Source organism: Leucoraja erinacea, chromosome 14 (assembly GCF_028641065.1).
Source record: "Leucoraja erinacea ecotype New England chromosome 14, Leri_hhj_1, whole genome shotgun sequence".
Classification (NCBI taxonomy): domain Eukaryota; kingdom Metazoa; phylum Chordata; class Chondrichthyes; order Rajiformes; family Rajidae; genus Leucoraja; species Leucoraja erinaceus.
This window is the reverse complement of record NC_073390.1, coordinates 11051147-11064409: the sequence shown is the minus strand read 5'-3', so window position 1 is coordinate 11064409 and position 13263 is coordinate 11051147. Positions and strand designations below refer to the sequence as shown.

The 13263-nt window shown below is 43.9% G+C and overlaps 1 protein-coding gene across 4 annotated transcripts in view; it reads right to left on the bottom strand.

Moving 5' to 3' along the window:
* Nucleotides 1-2488: 2488 nt before the first annotated feature.
* LOC129703268 (very long-chain specific acyl-CoA dehydrogenase, mitochondrial-like) overlaps nt 2489-13263 on the bottom strand; it is a 79892-nt gene continuing 69117 nt past the window's right edge. For all 4 annotated transcript variants that reach the window (XM_055645606.1, XM_055645605.1, XM_055645604.1 and 1 more), the window contains 2 exons: nt 9007-9082; nt 2489-2696 (listed from right to left, as the gene is read on the bottom strand). In XM_055645606.1, coding sequence (XP_055501581.1) covers nt 2559-2696; nt 9007-9082 — 214 coding nt within the window. In that variant the 3' untranslated portion in view covers nt 2489-2558. The remainder of the gene's footprint in view (nt 2697-9006; nt 9083-13263) is intronic.

The following is a 13263-nucleotide window of genomic DNA, read 5'->3' as shown; positions in this document are numbered from 1 at the left end:
TCCTGTACGAGTCATTTGTGTGTGTGCCACCTTGTGACCCAGATCTGCTAATTACAAATACCCTGCCAACCTCTGGTCTATCCCACTCCCTGCTCCTCATAAAGGGAGATTAAAATGGAAGGTTGTGGGAAAAGAGTGACAAGAGCTAAATTCACCCTCAAGACTTGGGCAACACGGTGGTCTCAAATCATTCCAGAGACCACATCCTAGTTTGTACATTCTGACCTGCGTGGGTTTTTCCAGTACGACACTCCAAAGACGTCATTTGTGTTGGCTTTGGTAAAATGTGGCACCCTTGTGACCCAGATACTGCTAATTACAAATAATCCCTGCCAAGACCTTGGGCAGAAGGGCCCATCCCACTCAACTAAACTGAACTTCTGCACGGTTTGGATCTCAAGCAAGCAGCATGGTATTATATTGTGCTACCAAACATCTGCTAAAGTTGAATAATTATGAACACCAAGTGGAAAACCAACCACTCTGTACGCCTTTTACTGTGCAAAAAAAAAATCAGACAGGTGCAGAAACCTCTTTCACAGAAACAGTATGTGCCAATGTAATTTGCTGCGTAGAATGTCCCGATACGAACACAATAAAAAATCAAATGCGTTAACTTGTACCCTGGGGCCTCATTAAATGTATTTGTGAAGCACCTGACTACAAGGCTGCAGTACTTGTCAAAACATGCTTGCATCTCCTTTAATAGCGTGCTAATAGTTTAAAAGAATAACAGGTGGTTCTGTAATATCCTCAAGAGGCTCTGGTGACATCAAATGCATGTTTCACATCACATGCAGTTATCCGCAGGCAGAAAGGTACTGACGGAGATGGGAATGTGCGCAATTTCACACAACTCAGAGACTTTGACCACATTACTCCCTTCCCCAGCATCAATAGGTATCATCAAAGGGTGGCAATAGACAGAGTGCGGAAGAGATACCCCATGACGTTGCCTGGAGTGGGAGTGGGGCTGTAGTTACAGAGAGATTGGAAAGGCTGCGCTTATTTTCACTGGGACATAAGAAGCTGAGGAGTGACATGGAGATTTATAAAATTATGAGTGGCATAGACAGTCAGAATGTATTTGATTTATTGTATCAGTTTGAATGGACCAGATGATCTTTTGTACTAATGTCTTTTTTTCCTTTCTGCTGGGACTTTATTCCTTGGAGCGCAGGAGGCTGTGGAATGATCACAGAGAGGGGTATAAAATCATAAGGAGACATGGTGAGCACAGACTACTTTCCCCAGGGTAGGGGAATCAAGAACTAGACGGCATAGGCTCAAGGAGAGATGAGAATGATTTAATAGGGCCCTGAGGGGCAACGTCTTCACACAGGGGGTGGTCGGTATGTAGAATAAGCTGCCAGAGGAAGTAGTTGACACAGGATCAATTACATAATTTCCAAAGCCCTTTGGATAGGTACATGGAAAGGAAACTTGTCCAAATGGGACCAGCTTAGATGGGGCATGTTGGTCAGTGGGGATGAGTTAGGCCAAAGGCCTATTTTGTGCAGTATGATTCTGTGACTGTTTGGCTCTAAGAGGGGTGGAGCACACAACATAGTCTGCATCAATGGTGCTGTACATGAGTCAAGAGCTTAGAAACATAGAAACATAGGTGCAGGAGTAGGCCATTCGGCCCTTCGAGCCTGCACCACCATTCAATATGATCATGGCTGATCATCCAACTCAGTATCCTGTACCTGCCTTCTCACCATACCTCCTGATCCCTTTAGCCACAAGGGCCACATCTAACTCCCTCTTAAATATAGCCAATGAACTGGCCTCAACTACCTTCTGTGGCAGAGAATTCCAGAGATTCACCACTGTGCGAAAAATGTTTTTCTCCTCGCTATTCTAAAAGATTTCCCCCTTATCCTTAAACTGTGACCCCTTTGTTCTGGACCTCCCCAACATCGGGAACAATCTTCCTGCATCTAGCCTGTCTAACCCTTAGAACTAACCCTTAGTTCATTCAAGTTCATTCGTGTAAATATCACCAACAAATTGACTTGGCCCAACTACATCGATGATACAGCCAAGAGTCACACCAACATCTTTCCTTCCTCAGAAGACTCAGAAAATTTAGTATGTCACCAATAAATGTTACTAATCTCCACAAGATACACCCTTGAAGACATCCCATGATGATGCATCACAGGCTGGTATTGCAATTGGTTTGCCCAAGATGGCAAAAAAACTAGAGAAAGTTGCAGATCCAGCAAAATAAATCCCCCCGCCCACTCCCCCCCTGCCAATCACTGCCAGTTACACTTCATACTGCTTTGGAAAGCAGCCAAGGAACATTCATAAACAGACAAATACAGCACAAAGAGACAAATACATTCCCTAGAATAAAGCAGAGTAAAATAGAGGTCCTTGCTGATGCGTAGTTTCAAATTGGACTTTGAGGCCAAAATTTGCAACAAAAAAAAAAGCTTTGACTGACTAATGTTCACATAATGTACGAATCAGGTTCAAGGGGAAGATTGTCTTTATTGTAATATGCACCAAGATTTAATTGCATTAAATATTACCAAATGGCTAATTGCTTAGAATCCAAGTGGATGAATTGGCACGACTCCTCCATTATCCACAATGTCTTTGGATATAGTTTGCATGTTGCTGATCACCTGCATGCTGGACTTTGACTTTAATGCGTTCAGATTTTTGGTTACACGAGCAAATGCCTGCAACAAAGATAGAAGGCTAGTTAGAACATTGGATGCCTATCTAAAGGGCTGGGCCGGTATGTTGTAAAATGCAATATTATTTTTTATTCTGCTGTACCATGCCTGAAAACAAAAAACAGATCATAAGTTGACTATAAAAAAAACACAACAACGTGCTAGATTAACTCAGCGGGTCAGGCAGCATCCCTGGAGAACATGGATGGGTGACGCTTTGGGTTGGGACCCTTCTTCAGACTCTAGCATTTTGTTTGTCTTTTTTTTGTAAACCAGCATCTGCAGTTCCTTGTTTCTTGTAGGGATGCATCCTATCATCAATGTACAGGCAATTCTTTGTACATGTAGAATAATCATTCAGCTCATAAATAAATATTTGTATCAAGCAGAGTTGGTGTATATCTGTTGAAGGGTCTCGACCCGAAACGTGACCTATTCCTTTTCTCCAGAGATGCTGCCTGACCGGCTGAGTTACTCTAGCATTTTGTGTCTATCTTCAGTGTAAACCGGCATCTGCTGTTCTTTCTTATACACCCGTTGCCATCCTTGATAGATCCAGAGTAGCAAAGCCAAAGAATTAAGATGACATTTTTCATGAGATATAATTTCTTATTTGCCGCTTATGTCAAAGAGTTTTATACAAGTTCAGATTTGGAATTAAAAAATGACATAAAGTGCTGGAGTAGGATCAGTGGATCAGGCTGCATATTTAAATAAGATGGGTAGGTGACATTTCGGGTCGGGACCGTTCTTCAGGCTAGGAATGATTCAGATTAGAAATGGCAATGTTAGAATTCCTGACAAAATGTAGATTTGAAATTCTGAAGTAGGTCTGAAGAAGGGTCTCAACCTGAAATGTCACCTAATTCTTTTCTCCAGAGATGCAGCCTGACCCGCTGAGTTAATCCAGCACTTTGTGTCATAGCTATGAACCTATGACCTTAGATGCTCAGGTCTCTTAAATCTTGCCCTGATACAGGTAAACCTGATGGTGTTATTTAATATAGGTTTATACTGGCCTTGAACCTGATCTGCTTTTAAAAAGGAAAACAGATAGCCAAACATGCTGCAGGGAATGTTGTGCCAAGCAGTACCCGCTGTTTCAGTAAATACAGAAAAAAAAACGTACAAGAACCAGGGCTAATGGCTACATTCAGGAGTATGTGGGATAAATGCACCTTAAAGGGACCTCTGCATGTGCAGGAAAGAACTGCAGGTGCTTGCTTAAATCAACACAAAGGTAGATACAAAATGCTGGAGTAACTCAGCGGGACTTGCAGCATCTCTGGAGAGAAGGAATGGGTGAGACACCCGCATCTATAAACCAGCATCTGCAGTTCTTTACTACTCATTTTGTCCGCTCCACTGCAAAATCTCCTCAAGGTATGTCTACTTTGAATAAGTCCTCCTCCTCTCTCCGACGAGAGTTCAGCAACATCCTCTCTCACTGCTCCCCCTCTGTGAGGAAGATGGGTCTCGACCCGAAACGTCACCCATTTCTTCTCTCCAGAGATGCTGCCTGTCCTGCTGAGTTACTCCAGCATTTTTTGTCTACTCTGGATGAGGCCAGTTTGTTACAAACTAATCAGCTGCCAAAGATAACATCTAACTGCTAAACCCCTCCCAGCCAGTTTCCCTTTTCTTGATTGCTTTTACCACTTCCCCATTGCTTTCTCAAACCATCTACCTTCACAGGGATCACTTACACATCTCCCAATTGCCCTTCCGCTTCCCAATCGCCTATTCTTACTTCAGATCATTACTTTCTCTGTAAGTATATTCCAACACCCCCTTTTCCTGCACACTCCCCCTGCCCACCATTTCCTAAACATTACCACCCTCCCACATTGTCCTGGACTCTTGTGAACAAAAACAGACTACAAAGGCTTATGCGGAATGAAGGAAAGGTTTCAAAGATCCAAAGGTCCATGTCATGTGTACAAATTAAGGTACTGATGTTTACAATATATTTATTGTATAACTGTGCAAGGTGATACAAATTAATGGTGGTGAACTACAAACATCAATAGCCATTTCAAAAATAAGTTATAGAAGCAACATCAAAATGTGGGTTAAATGACAAGGACGTGTGGTCAATATCCAGAGACAGAAAGTATTCAGGAAAGAGGGAAGTTAAAGAGAGAGGTGGAATTGCAGAACTGATTAGGGAAGGCATTGTAGAGTTAGAAGTAGAGGCTTTCCTTGAGCCCCAAGGACAGGTGAATCAAAAGAAGCTTTTGAGGCAGGTACAAAAATAACATTTAAGATTAAGATTTAGATTGGGCTGAAAAGCCTGTTTCCATGCTCTATGATTCTAGGACCACACAACAGAATTAGTTGGTTATAATTACAAACCTAAGAAGGGTGAGAACATGTCCCTGGCATTGTACAAGCCTCCAAATACAGGCAGTGAGAGGAGCAAATCTGGAAGAAAATTACAGAGCTGTGCAAGAACTGTACAGTTCAAGAACATAGTGCCCACCAGGGGCTCCAGACCCAGAGCATGGCCTTGCATCGCCCGGCGCGGCTTTAATGACCGTGGGACACTTACCATCGCTCGCCGGGGACTTTGACTGACATCGGGAGGAGAATGAGGAGTGCGGGGGAGAGATAAGTCTTTGCCTTCCATCACAGTGAGGAGGAGATTCACTGTGATGGATGTTTGTGTAGATTGTGTTGTGTCTTGGTTCTTTTTCTTGTGTGTATGACTGCAGAAACCAAATTTCGTTTGAACCTCAATGAGGTTCAAATGACAACAAATAAATTGTATTGTATTGTAAGGTGAGGTTATTGGGGGATTTCAATTATCCAAATTGAAATAATGAAGGGTTTTGGCCCGAAACTTTGCCCATTTCCTTTGCTCCATATGATATGATATGATATGCCATTTATTGTCACTATACATGTACAGTGAAACTGAAAGCTGCTTGTACTCAGTGCATACATACAATTTAGCACACAAAACAATAAACAGAAAAAACAAAAAACAGAAGGGAGATGGGGGGGGGGGAATAGGTGCACAAATTCTGCGGCGCTACATACATATATACATATATACAGATGGAAGTCCTTGTTGGGCGGTGTAGTCAGTGCATGTGTGAATTTGAATTTATAGTAGATATAATTCTCGGAAAGCAACTATTCCTGAGTCTGTTTGTCCTGGATTTGATGCACCTATAGCGCCTTCCAGAGGGCAGCAGGTCGAACAGTCCAAACGCAGGATGGGAGCTGTCTTTGATGATCTTCTTTGCCCTGCTAAGGCAGTGGGAGGTGTAGATGTCCATCAGGGAGGGGAGAGGGCAGCCAATGATCCTCTGCGCTGTCCTGGTTACCCTCTGAAGCCTCTCCCTGTCTGCCATGGTGCAGCTGCCATACCATGCTGTAATGCAGTATGTCAGCAGGCTCTCGATGGACGAGCGGTAGAAGGTCAACAGCAGGTTAGAGTCCAGGTTGTGCTTCCTGAGGACCCTCAGGAAGTGCAGCCGCTGCTGAGCCTTCTTGATGACCGCTGTCGTGTTGTCCGTCCAGGAGATGTCAGCAGCGATATGGACGCCAAGAAACCGGAAGGTGTTGACCCTCTCCACACACTCGCCGTTGATGTGTAGGGGGGCTAAGTCGGTGCTGTGCCTCCTGAAGTCGACAATGAGCTCTTTTGTTTTCCTGGTGTTCAGAGCCAGATTGTTTTCTGAGCACCAGATTGTCAACTTCAGGACTTCCTCTCTGTAGGCTGCCTCGTCTCCCTTCGAAATAAGTCCGACCACAGTAGTGTCGTCAGCAAATTTGACGATGCGGTTGTCGTTGTGGGCCGGACTACAGTCGTAGGTGTAGAGACAGTATAAGAGGGGGCTTAGCACACAGCCCTGTGGGGAACCGGTACAACCTGCGAGTGGAGGAGAGGTGGGGGCCGAGTCTCACAGTCTGGGGCCGGTTGGTGAGGAAATCCTTTATCCAGGCACATGTGACAGTGGGGAGGCCGAGAGTGACCAGTTTACCAATGAGAATTTCCGGAATGATTGTATTAAAGGCTGAACTAAAATCCACAAAGAGCATCCGGACGTAGCTCTGCCCCTGCTCCAGATGGCTCAGCACAGAGTGGAGAGCTACGGTAATGGCGTCTTCTGTGGATCTGTTTTGGCGTCTTCTGTGAACCATAGATGCTGCTGCACCCGCTAAGTTTCTCCAGCATTTTTGTGTACCTTGGAATAATGATAAAGTGGAAGAGGGGGTCGCAATCCTTGAAATATGTTCAGTGGATCTTCCATAGTCCGGATGTTCCCTGCCCACCTGGCCAGGAGAGAAATAGCAGGAGAAGAGAGAGGAGGGAGGGGGGGGGGGGGGGGGGGGGGGGGGAGGGGGGGGGGGGGGGGGGTGGGGGGGGGGGGTGGCTCTAAGGGGGGGGGAGGGCGGTGGAATGGATTGCTCTACAGAGCTGCCATGGCCTAACTAGGTTAAATTATCTCCTCTTGAGCTAAAATGGTTCAATGACATACAGCATCTGGTAGCCAACATTAAAAACTCGGTGGGCTGTCTGGAGCAATTCTGTTTATTTAGGGCAGCCCAAAGTTCTATGTTAAGTTATTGTTCTTAACATGTAGCAAAATGCAGAAGCCAGTTGGCTCAAATAAATACGGGCCTGTGGATAAATAATCTACTTTAGAAACAAAAGGCAGGAAGATCACTGCTATTTAGTTTCAAAAGATATTGTGAGATATTTTATATTCAGCCGAGGATCTTCATTTAATGGCACTGCTAATAGACAATAATAGACAATAGGTGCAGGAGTAGGCCATTCGGCCCTTTGAGCAAGCACCGCCATTCAATGTGATCATGGCTGATCATCCCCAATCAGTACCCCATTCCTGCCTTCTCCCCGTATCCCGACTCCACTATCTTTAAGAGCCCTATCTAGCTCTCCCTTGAAAGTATCCAGAGAACCGGCCACCACCGTCCTCTGAGGCAGAGAATTCCACAGACTCACAACTTTCTGTGTGAAAAAGAATCTGCGGCATTTCCACAATGCTGGACTAAACTATCTGAGGAGATGATATTGGGAATAACGTTCAAACTCATAACCCAGAAGCACCAGGTCTTTCTGAGAGCAAAGGGCGACACCTGTAGTGGGTGTATAATTAACAAAATGCACTTTTGGAAACCCTGACAGCATTGCAAGAGCCTTGTGTTAGTGTATGTTCAATACAATTGCTTTACCTGGCAGTGAAAAAAACACTCCAAGAAGTTAATGTCTGGAAACCATTGACAGGGAGATTCCAGGATAGTTATGGGTTGGATCATTACACTCAACACTTCTTCAGCCAATTCCTCAGGCTAATGTTGCTAATACTAAACAGTTTGCCCATCTCTTCCCGAGATATTTGCTTGGAGATCTTTCAGTGATATCACCACCTCGATCCTCCTTCCCTCCCCACAAACCCTGAGAACCAATGGAAAGCATACCTTCCCCTGACTCTCAGTCTGAAGAAGGGTCTTGACCCAAAACGTCACCTATTCCTTTTCTCCAGAGCTGCTGCCTGAGTTATTCCAGTGTTTTGTGTCTATCTTTGGCTTAAACCAACATCTACCGTTCCTTCCTACACGGAAAGCATACTTTCTTCCTCTCACACACATCCTCAATAAGGCAGACTCCCAGAAGCTAGAATCCCTGGCATTATAAGTTTGGCCTGGCATTATCAGAGCTCTCCACATTGCCCCTGTTGTCTGCATCAAAGTCAGGTCTCTGTTTTATTTTAAAATGTTGGCTACTTCTAAGTGGCATCAACAACATCTGATATTCACTTCCTGTCCAAAGAATAAATTGCCATGGAAAAAAAATGAATGCCACATCTGTTTTGATCAAATATTCATCGTTCCCCATGTGAGTGAGTCCCACACAATGCAATTGTTCTACACACATCCTGGATAACGAAAGGTGTAAGAAGGAAAGTCTGAAGAAGGGTCTCAACCCGAAACGTCACCCATTCCTTCTCTCCAGAGTTGCTGAATGTCCTGCTGATTTACTCCAGCTTTGTGTCTATCTTCTGGATAATCAAAGGGCAGACAATTCTCTCCTCAATAGCTATCGCTGCTAAAAGGAGAAACATAGAAAATAGGTGCAGGAGTAGGCCATTCGGCCCTTCGAGCCTGCAGCGCCATTCAATATGATCATGGCTGATCATCCAACTCAGTATCCCGTACCTGCCTTCTCTCCATACCCCCTGACCCCTTTAGCCACAAGGGCCACATCTAACTCCCTCTTAAATATAGCAGTTTTGAAAGTTGAGTTGCCATCAGGTAACAGTGGTGTAAAAAAACATACCTCAATGCACCAGGTTTCACAGAGAACCTTTTCATGTTGAGCTGTTGGGTGACCTTTGCTGAGTGCCCGAGATGCCCTGGAATACATAATAAGCCTCAACATAAGTTACCAAGATAAACTCTAGATGGCGTGTGTGCAATGCTTTATGCTGCTGTAACATAGCTCCCATCTCAGTGCACTTCAGACTTCTGAATGCTGACATTATTTTAGCACTCTTTTAGTTTTCAGTTTTAGAGATACAGCGCGGAATCCCACTTAGTCTGCACCGACCAGTGATCCCCGCACACTAACACTATCTTACATACGCTAGGGACAATTTAAATTTATACCGAGCCAATTAACCTACGTACCTGCATTTCTTTGGAGTGTGGGAGGAAACCGAAGATCTCGGAGATCATGGGGAGAACGTACAAACTCCGTACAGACAGCGCCCTTAGTCGGGATTGAACCCGGGTCTCCGGTGTGGTAAGCGCTGTAAGGCAGCAACTCTACCGCTGCGCCACCGTGCCGCCCTTTTTTACTTTAGTTGTATCGCCCAGTAGATTGAGAACACCCTATTTCTCCTTGCTCCTCAGAGTTCCTAGTTCCTCAACATTTCCAAAATAGTTTGGCCTAGCATTTCAGACAATTGCTTCATTGCCATATGTGTGAAAATGTGTATTTTTTCTGCAATGAAACATGATTTCAATGATTTCTGGACCAAATCACACTACATCACTAATTTAATCAGGCATTTGTAGTCATGAATCCTGCTTTATTAGGATGTCACATTTCCATGTTAAATGCACACTAATTGATCACATTTCTCTACTTGGTGCCAATGTGCAGTTTGGTATTCTCAGAACAATCAGGTTCTCATTGCAATACTTTCTCTGCAGCAAGATAATTCATAGAAGATCTTCAAGCACTGAACAGGAAAAACAACTTATAGAATAGAATAGAATAGTTTCTTTATTGTCATTGTAACATGAACCATGTACAACAAAATTTAAAAATGTCAGCCAGTCAGTGCACCATTCAAACATTTCTAAAAGCTAACGATACATACAAGATAAAATATTAAAAGATAAACAACTAAAATAAATATCATGAAAATAGCACGCATAAACACCCAACCCTCCATCCTTCTGTCGATTTCACAGTGTACCACAGTCCCTTAGTATGTATCGCCCCTGCGTTCCTTGGCGGCTACATTTAGTGCTTTTATAGCAGTGGGGTAAAAACTGTTTTTTAGTCTGTTCGTCCTTGTCCTTGTAGATCTGTACCGTCTGCCTGACGGCAACAGTTCAAACAGGGAGTGTCCGGGGTGGGAAATGTCCTTTATAATACTCTGGGATTTTTTGATGCAGCGGGAACTGTGTAAGTCCTCCAAGGTAAGGAGAGGGGCACTTCTAATTTGCTTACCTAACTGTTGTTCCTTATCCAGAAGCACAGGGAGCCTTCTTGACAATTCCTCTATGACAACAAAACTCTAAATGCAACCCTTACCTAGGTTCTGATCCAGCAACCTCAAGCCCAACCCATCAATACAAACTTTGTTGTGGTGCTGATCTTCCAACACAACCACTGTTCCAAGTTCAGATCCTCCAATGAGACTATCTTTGAGGCTGTGATCCTCTGAAGCCTATTCTAGGTCTAGGCCCCAAACTAATGACCTGATTCTAAGCCACTCACCCTTTTCCCCCACATTGCCCAACATCCAGTCCTGTCCTCCACTTACCTGCTCCTGTCCTTTGTCTGCATTGATCATAGGGGAATGCCCCTGAATTTTCCAATTGTGGAGTCACACAATCAAAATTGGCCTTATTCTGCAGCATATGGACCAAATTTATTTTGGTTTAGATGGGTCCAAAGTTAATGAGCTCTCTTCCCGTACATGTCCAAAGTATGAAGAAAGGTCTTGACCCGAAACGTCACCCATTCGCTATCTCCAGAGATACTGCCTGTCTCGCTGAGTTACTCCAGCTTTTTGTGTCTATCTACAGTATTGCCCTTTCAATTTGTCTACGTATCCTTTCCAACCTTTTACAAATATTCACATAATTTACCGCGTACTTACTGCGAACTTAGCGCGAACTCGCGCCAAACGCATGCAGTCGCATGCAAGTAGGACAGGCCCTTGACTCTCTTAAATCCTTCCAGTGACTTGGCCTCCACTGCCCTCTGTGGCACGGAATTCCACAAATTCACAACTCTCTGGATGAAAAAGTTTTTTCTCACCTCAGTCTTAAATAGAAACATAGAAATGAGGTGCAGGAGTAGGCCATTCGGCCCTTTGAGCCTGCACCACCATTCAATATGATCATGGCTGATCATCCAACTCAGTATCCCGTACCTGCCTTCTCTCCATACCCTCTGATCCCCTTAGCCACAAGGGCCACATCTAACTCCCTCTTAAATATAGCCAATGAACTGGCCTCGACTACCCTCTGCGGCAGAGAGTTCCAGAGACTCACCACTCTGTGTGAAAAAAGTTCTTCTCATCTCGGTTTTAAAGGATTTCCCCCTTATCCTTAAGCTGTGACCCCTTATCCTGGACTTCCCCAACATCGGGAGCAATCTTCCTGCATCTAGCACTGTCCAACCCCTTAAGAATTTCGGAAGTTTCTATAAGATCCCCTCTCAATCTCCTAAATTCTAGAGAGTATAAACCAAGTCTATCCAGTCTTTCTTCATAAGACAGCCCCGACATCCCAGGAATCAGTCTGGTGAACCTTCTCTGCACTCCCTCTATGGCAATAATGTCCTTCCTCAGATTTGGGTTCCCCTTTATTCTAAGGCTGTGGCCCCTGGTTCTGGACTCGCCCAACATTGGGAACATTTTTCCTGCATCTAGCTTGTCCCGTCCTTTTATAATTTTATGTGTTTCTATAAGATATCCCCTCATCTTTCTAAACTCCAGTGAATACAAGGCATGCAGCTTATTGTGCAGCTTATATTGTATATTGCAATAGTAAGATGTTAAAATGCTTTGTACCAAACATTGTATTGTAAAACGGTGCATTTTGTACATTAGTAATGAACAATATGACAAATCATAGATTGTTCTCATTCTGGCATTGAGAGTGTTTGTAATGTGAATCACACAACATAGCAGAAGATATCCATTGATTCTTTCAATAGCCGTGTGAAATAATGAATGCTGAAATTCAGCAAGGGTTATGGTGGAAAAATCAGAGCTGGAGTTGGGATCAGGGTTGGGGTTGGAATCAAAATTCGGAACGATTGGATGATGTAGGTTGAGGATCAGGCGTTAATGTAAAGGTTCAGCCCAAATATTCTTGGAGGATAGAAATCAGGAAGGTGAGGAGGGAGGAGTTGCGGAGTCACAATGGAACTCCAAGTCTCACTTTTCTGTCTCGGCATAATCCAGGCTTGGATAAGGGACCTGAAACAGTGTTTCAGCTCTAGTTAAATACAGTCAGGTCTGAACATTGTTCTACCGGTGGATAAAAGGGCCCATGTCTTTGTGGTTCTTCGTCAATGTGACAAGAATTCAACTTTGTGTGAGCAAGGAGAGATGGAGGAAGAGTGATAGTGCTGACATTGTAAAAAAACTGCTGATGCTGGAAATCTGAAATATAATCATTAAGTCCTGAAAACAATCAATATTTCAGTCAGCATCCGTGGAGAATGGAACAGAGTTAACATTTCACGTAGAAGATCTTCAATCAGAACCCTCCATCAATTATGATGATAGGTTTGATTAATATCTGGTCTGGAAAGAACACCCTCGCCAGTTAAACTCCACATGAAAGTAAATCACTTATCAACATCAAAGGCCTGTGTATTGAACCCTATGCCTCATCCAATGCCCATCTGAAGAAGGGTTCTGATCCAAAACATCACCTATCCATGTTCTCCAGAGATGCTGCATGATTTGTTGAGTTACTCCAGCGCTTTGTATCCTATGCCTCACCTTTCTGCTTCAACACTATCCAAACATGGAGAACGGAGATCAAAAAGGCTTAAAGTCTTTTAGTTTAGAAAGGACAGGGTTTAACATCTGATTCAGCAGCAGATAAATGGGCACATATTTTGTGATCCTTAACCAATGCCACAAGCATCCAAATTCCAGTGAGTACCGGACACGTGTATTCTGCCCATCTTGGTGGAGGTTTGATAGGTCAAGTGCTGACTGATAAACTGACTTTTGCAGATCATCTCCTAAAATGGCTTCTCTGACCATCATCCCATCTGCCACTCAATGAATTCGGAGAGCGTCATTTTGTTGCCATTAAATAAAGCATCTTTGGT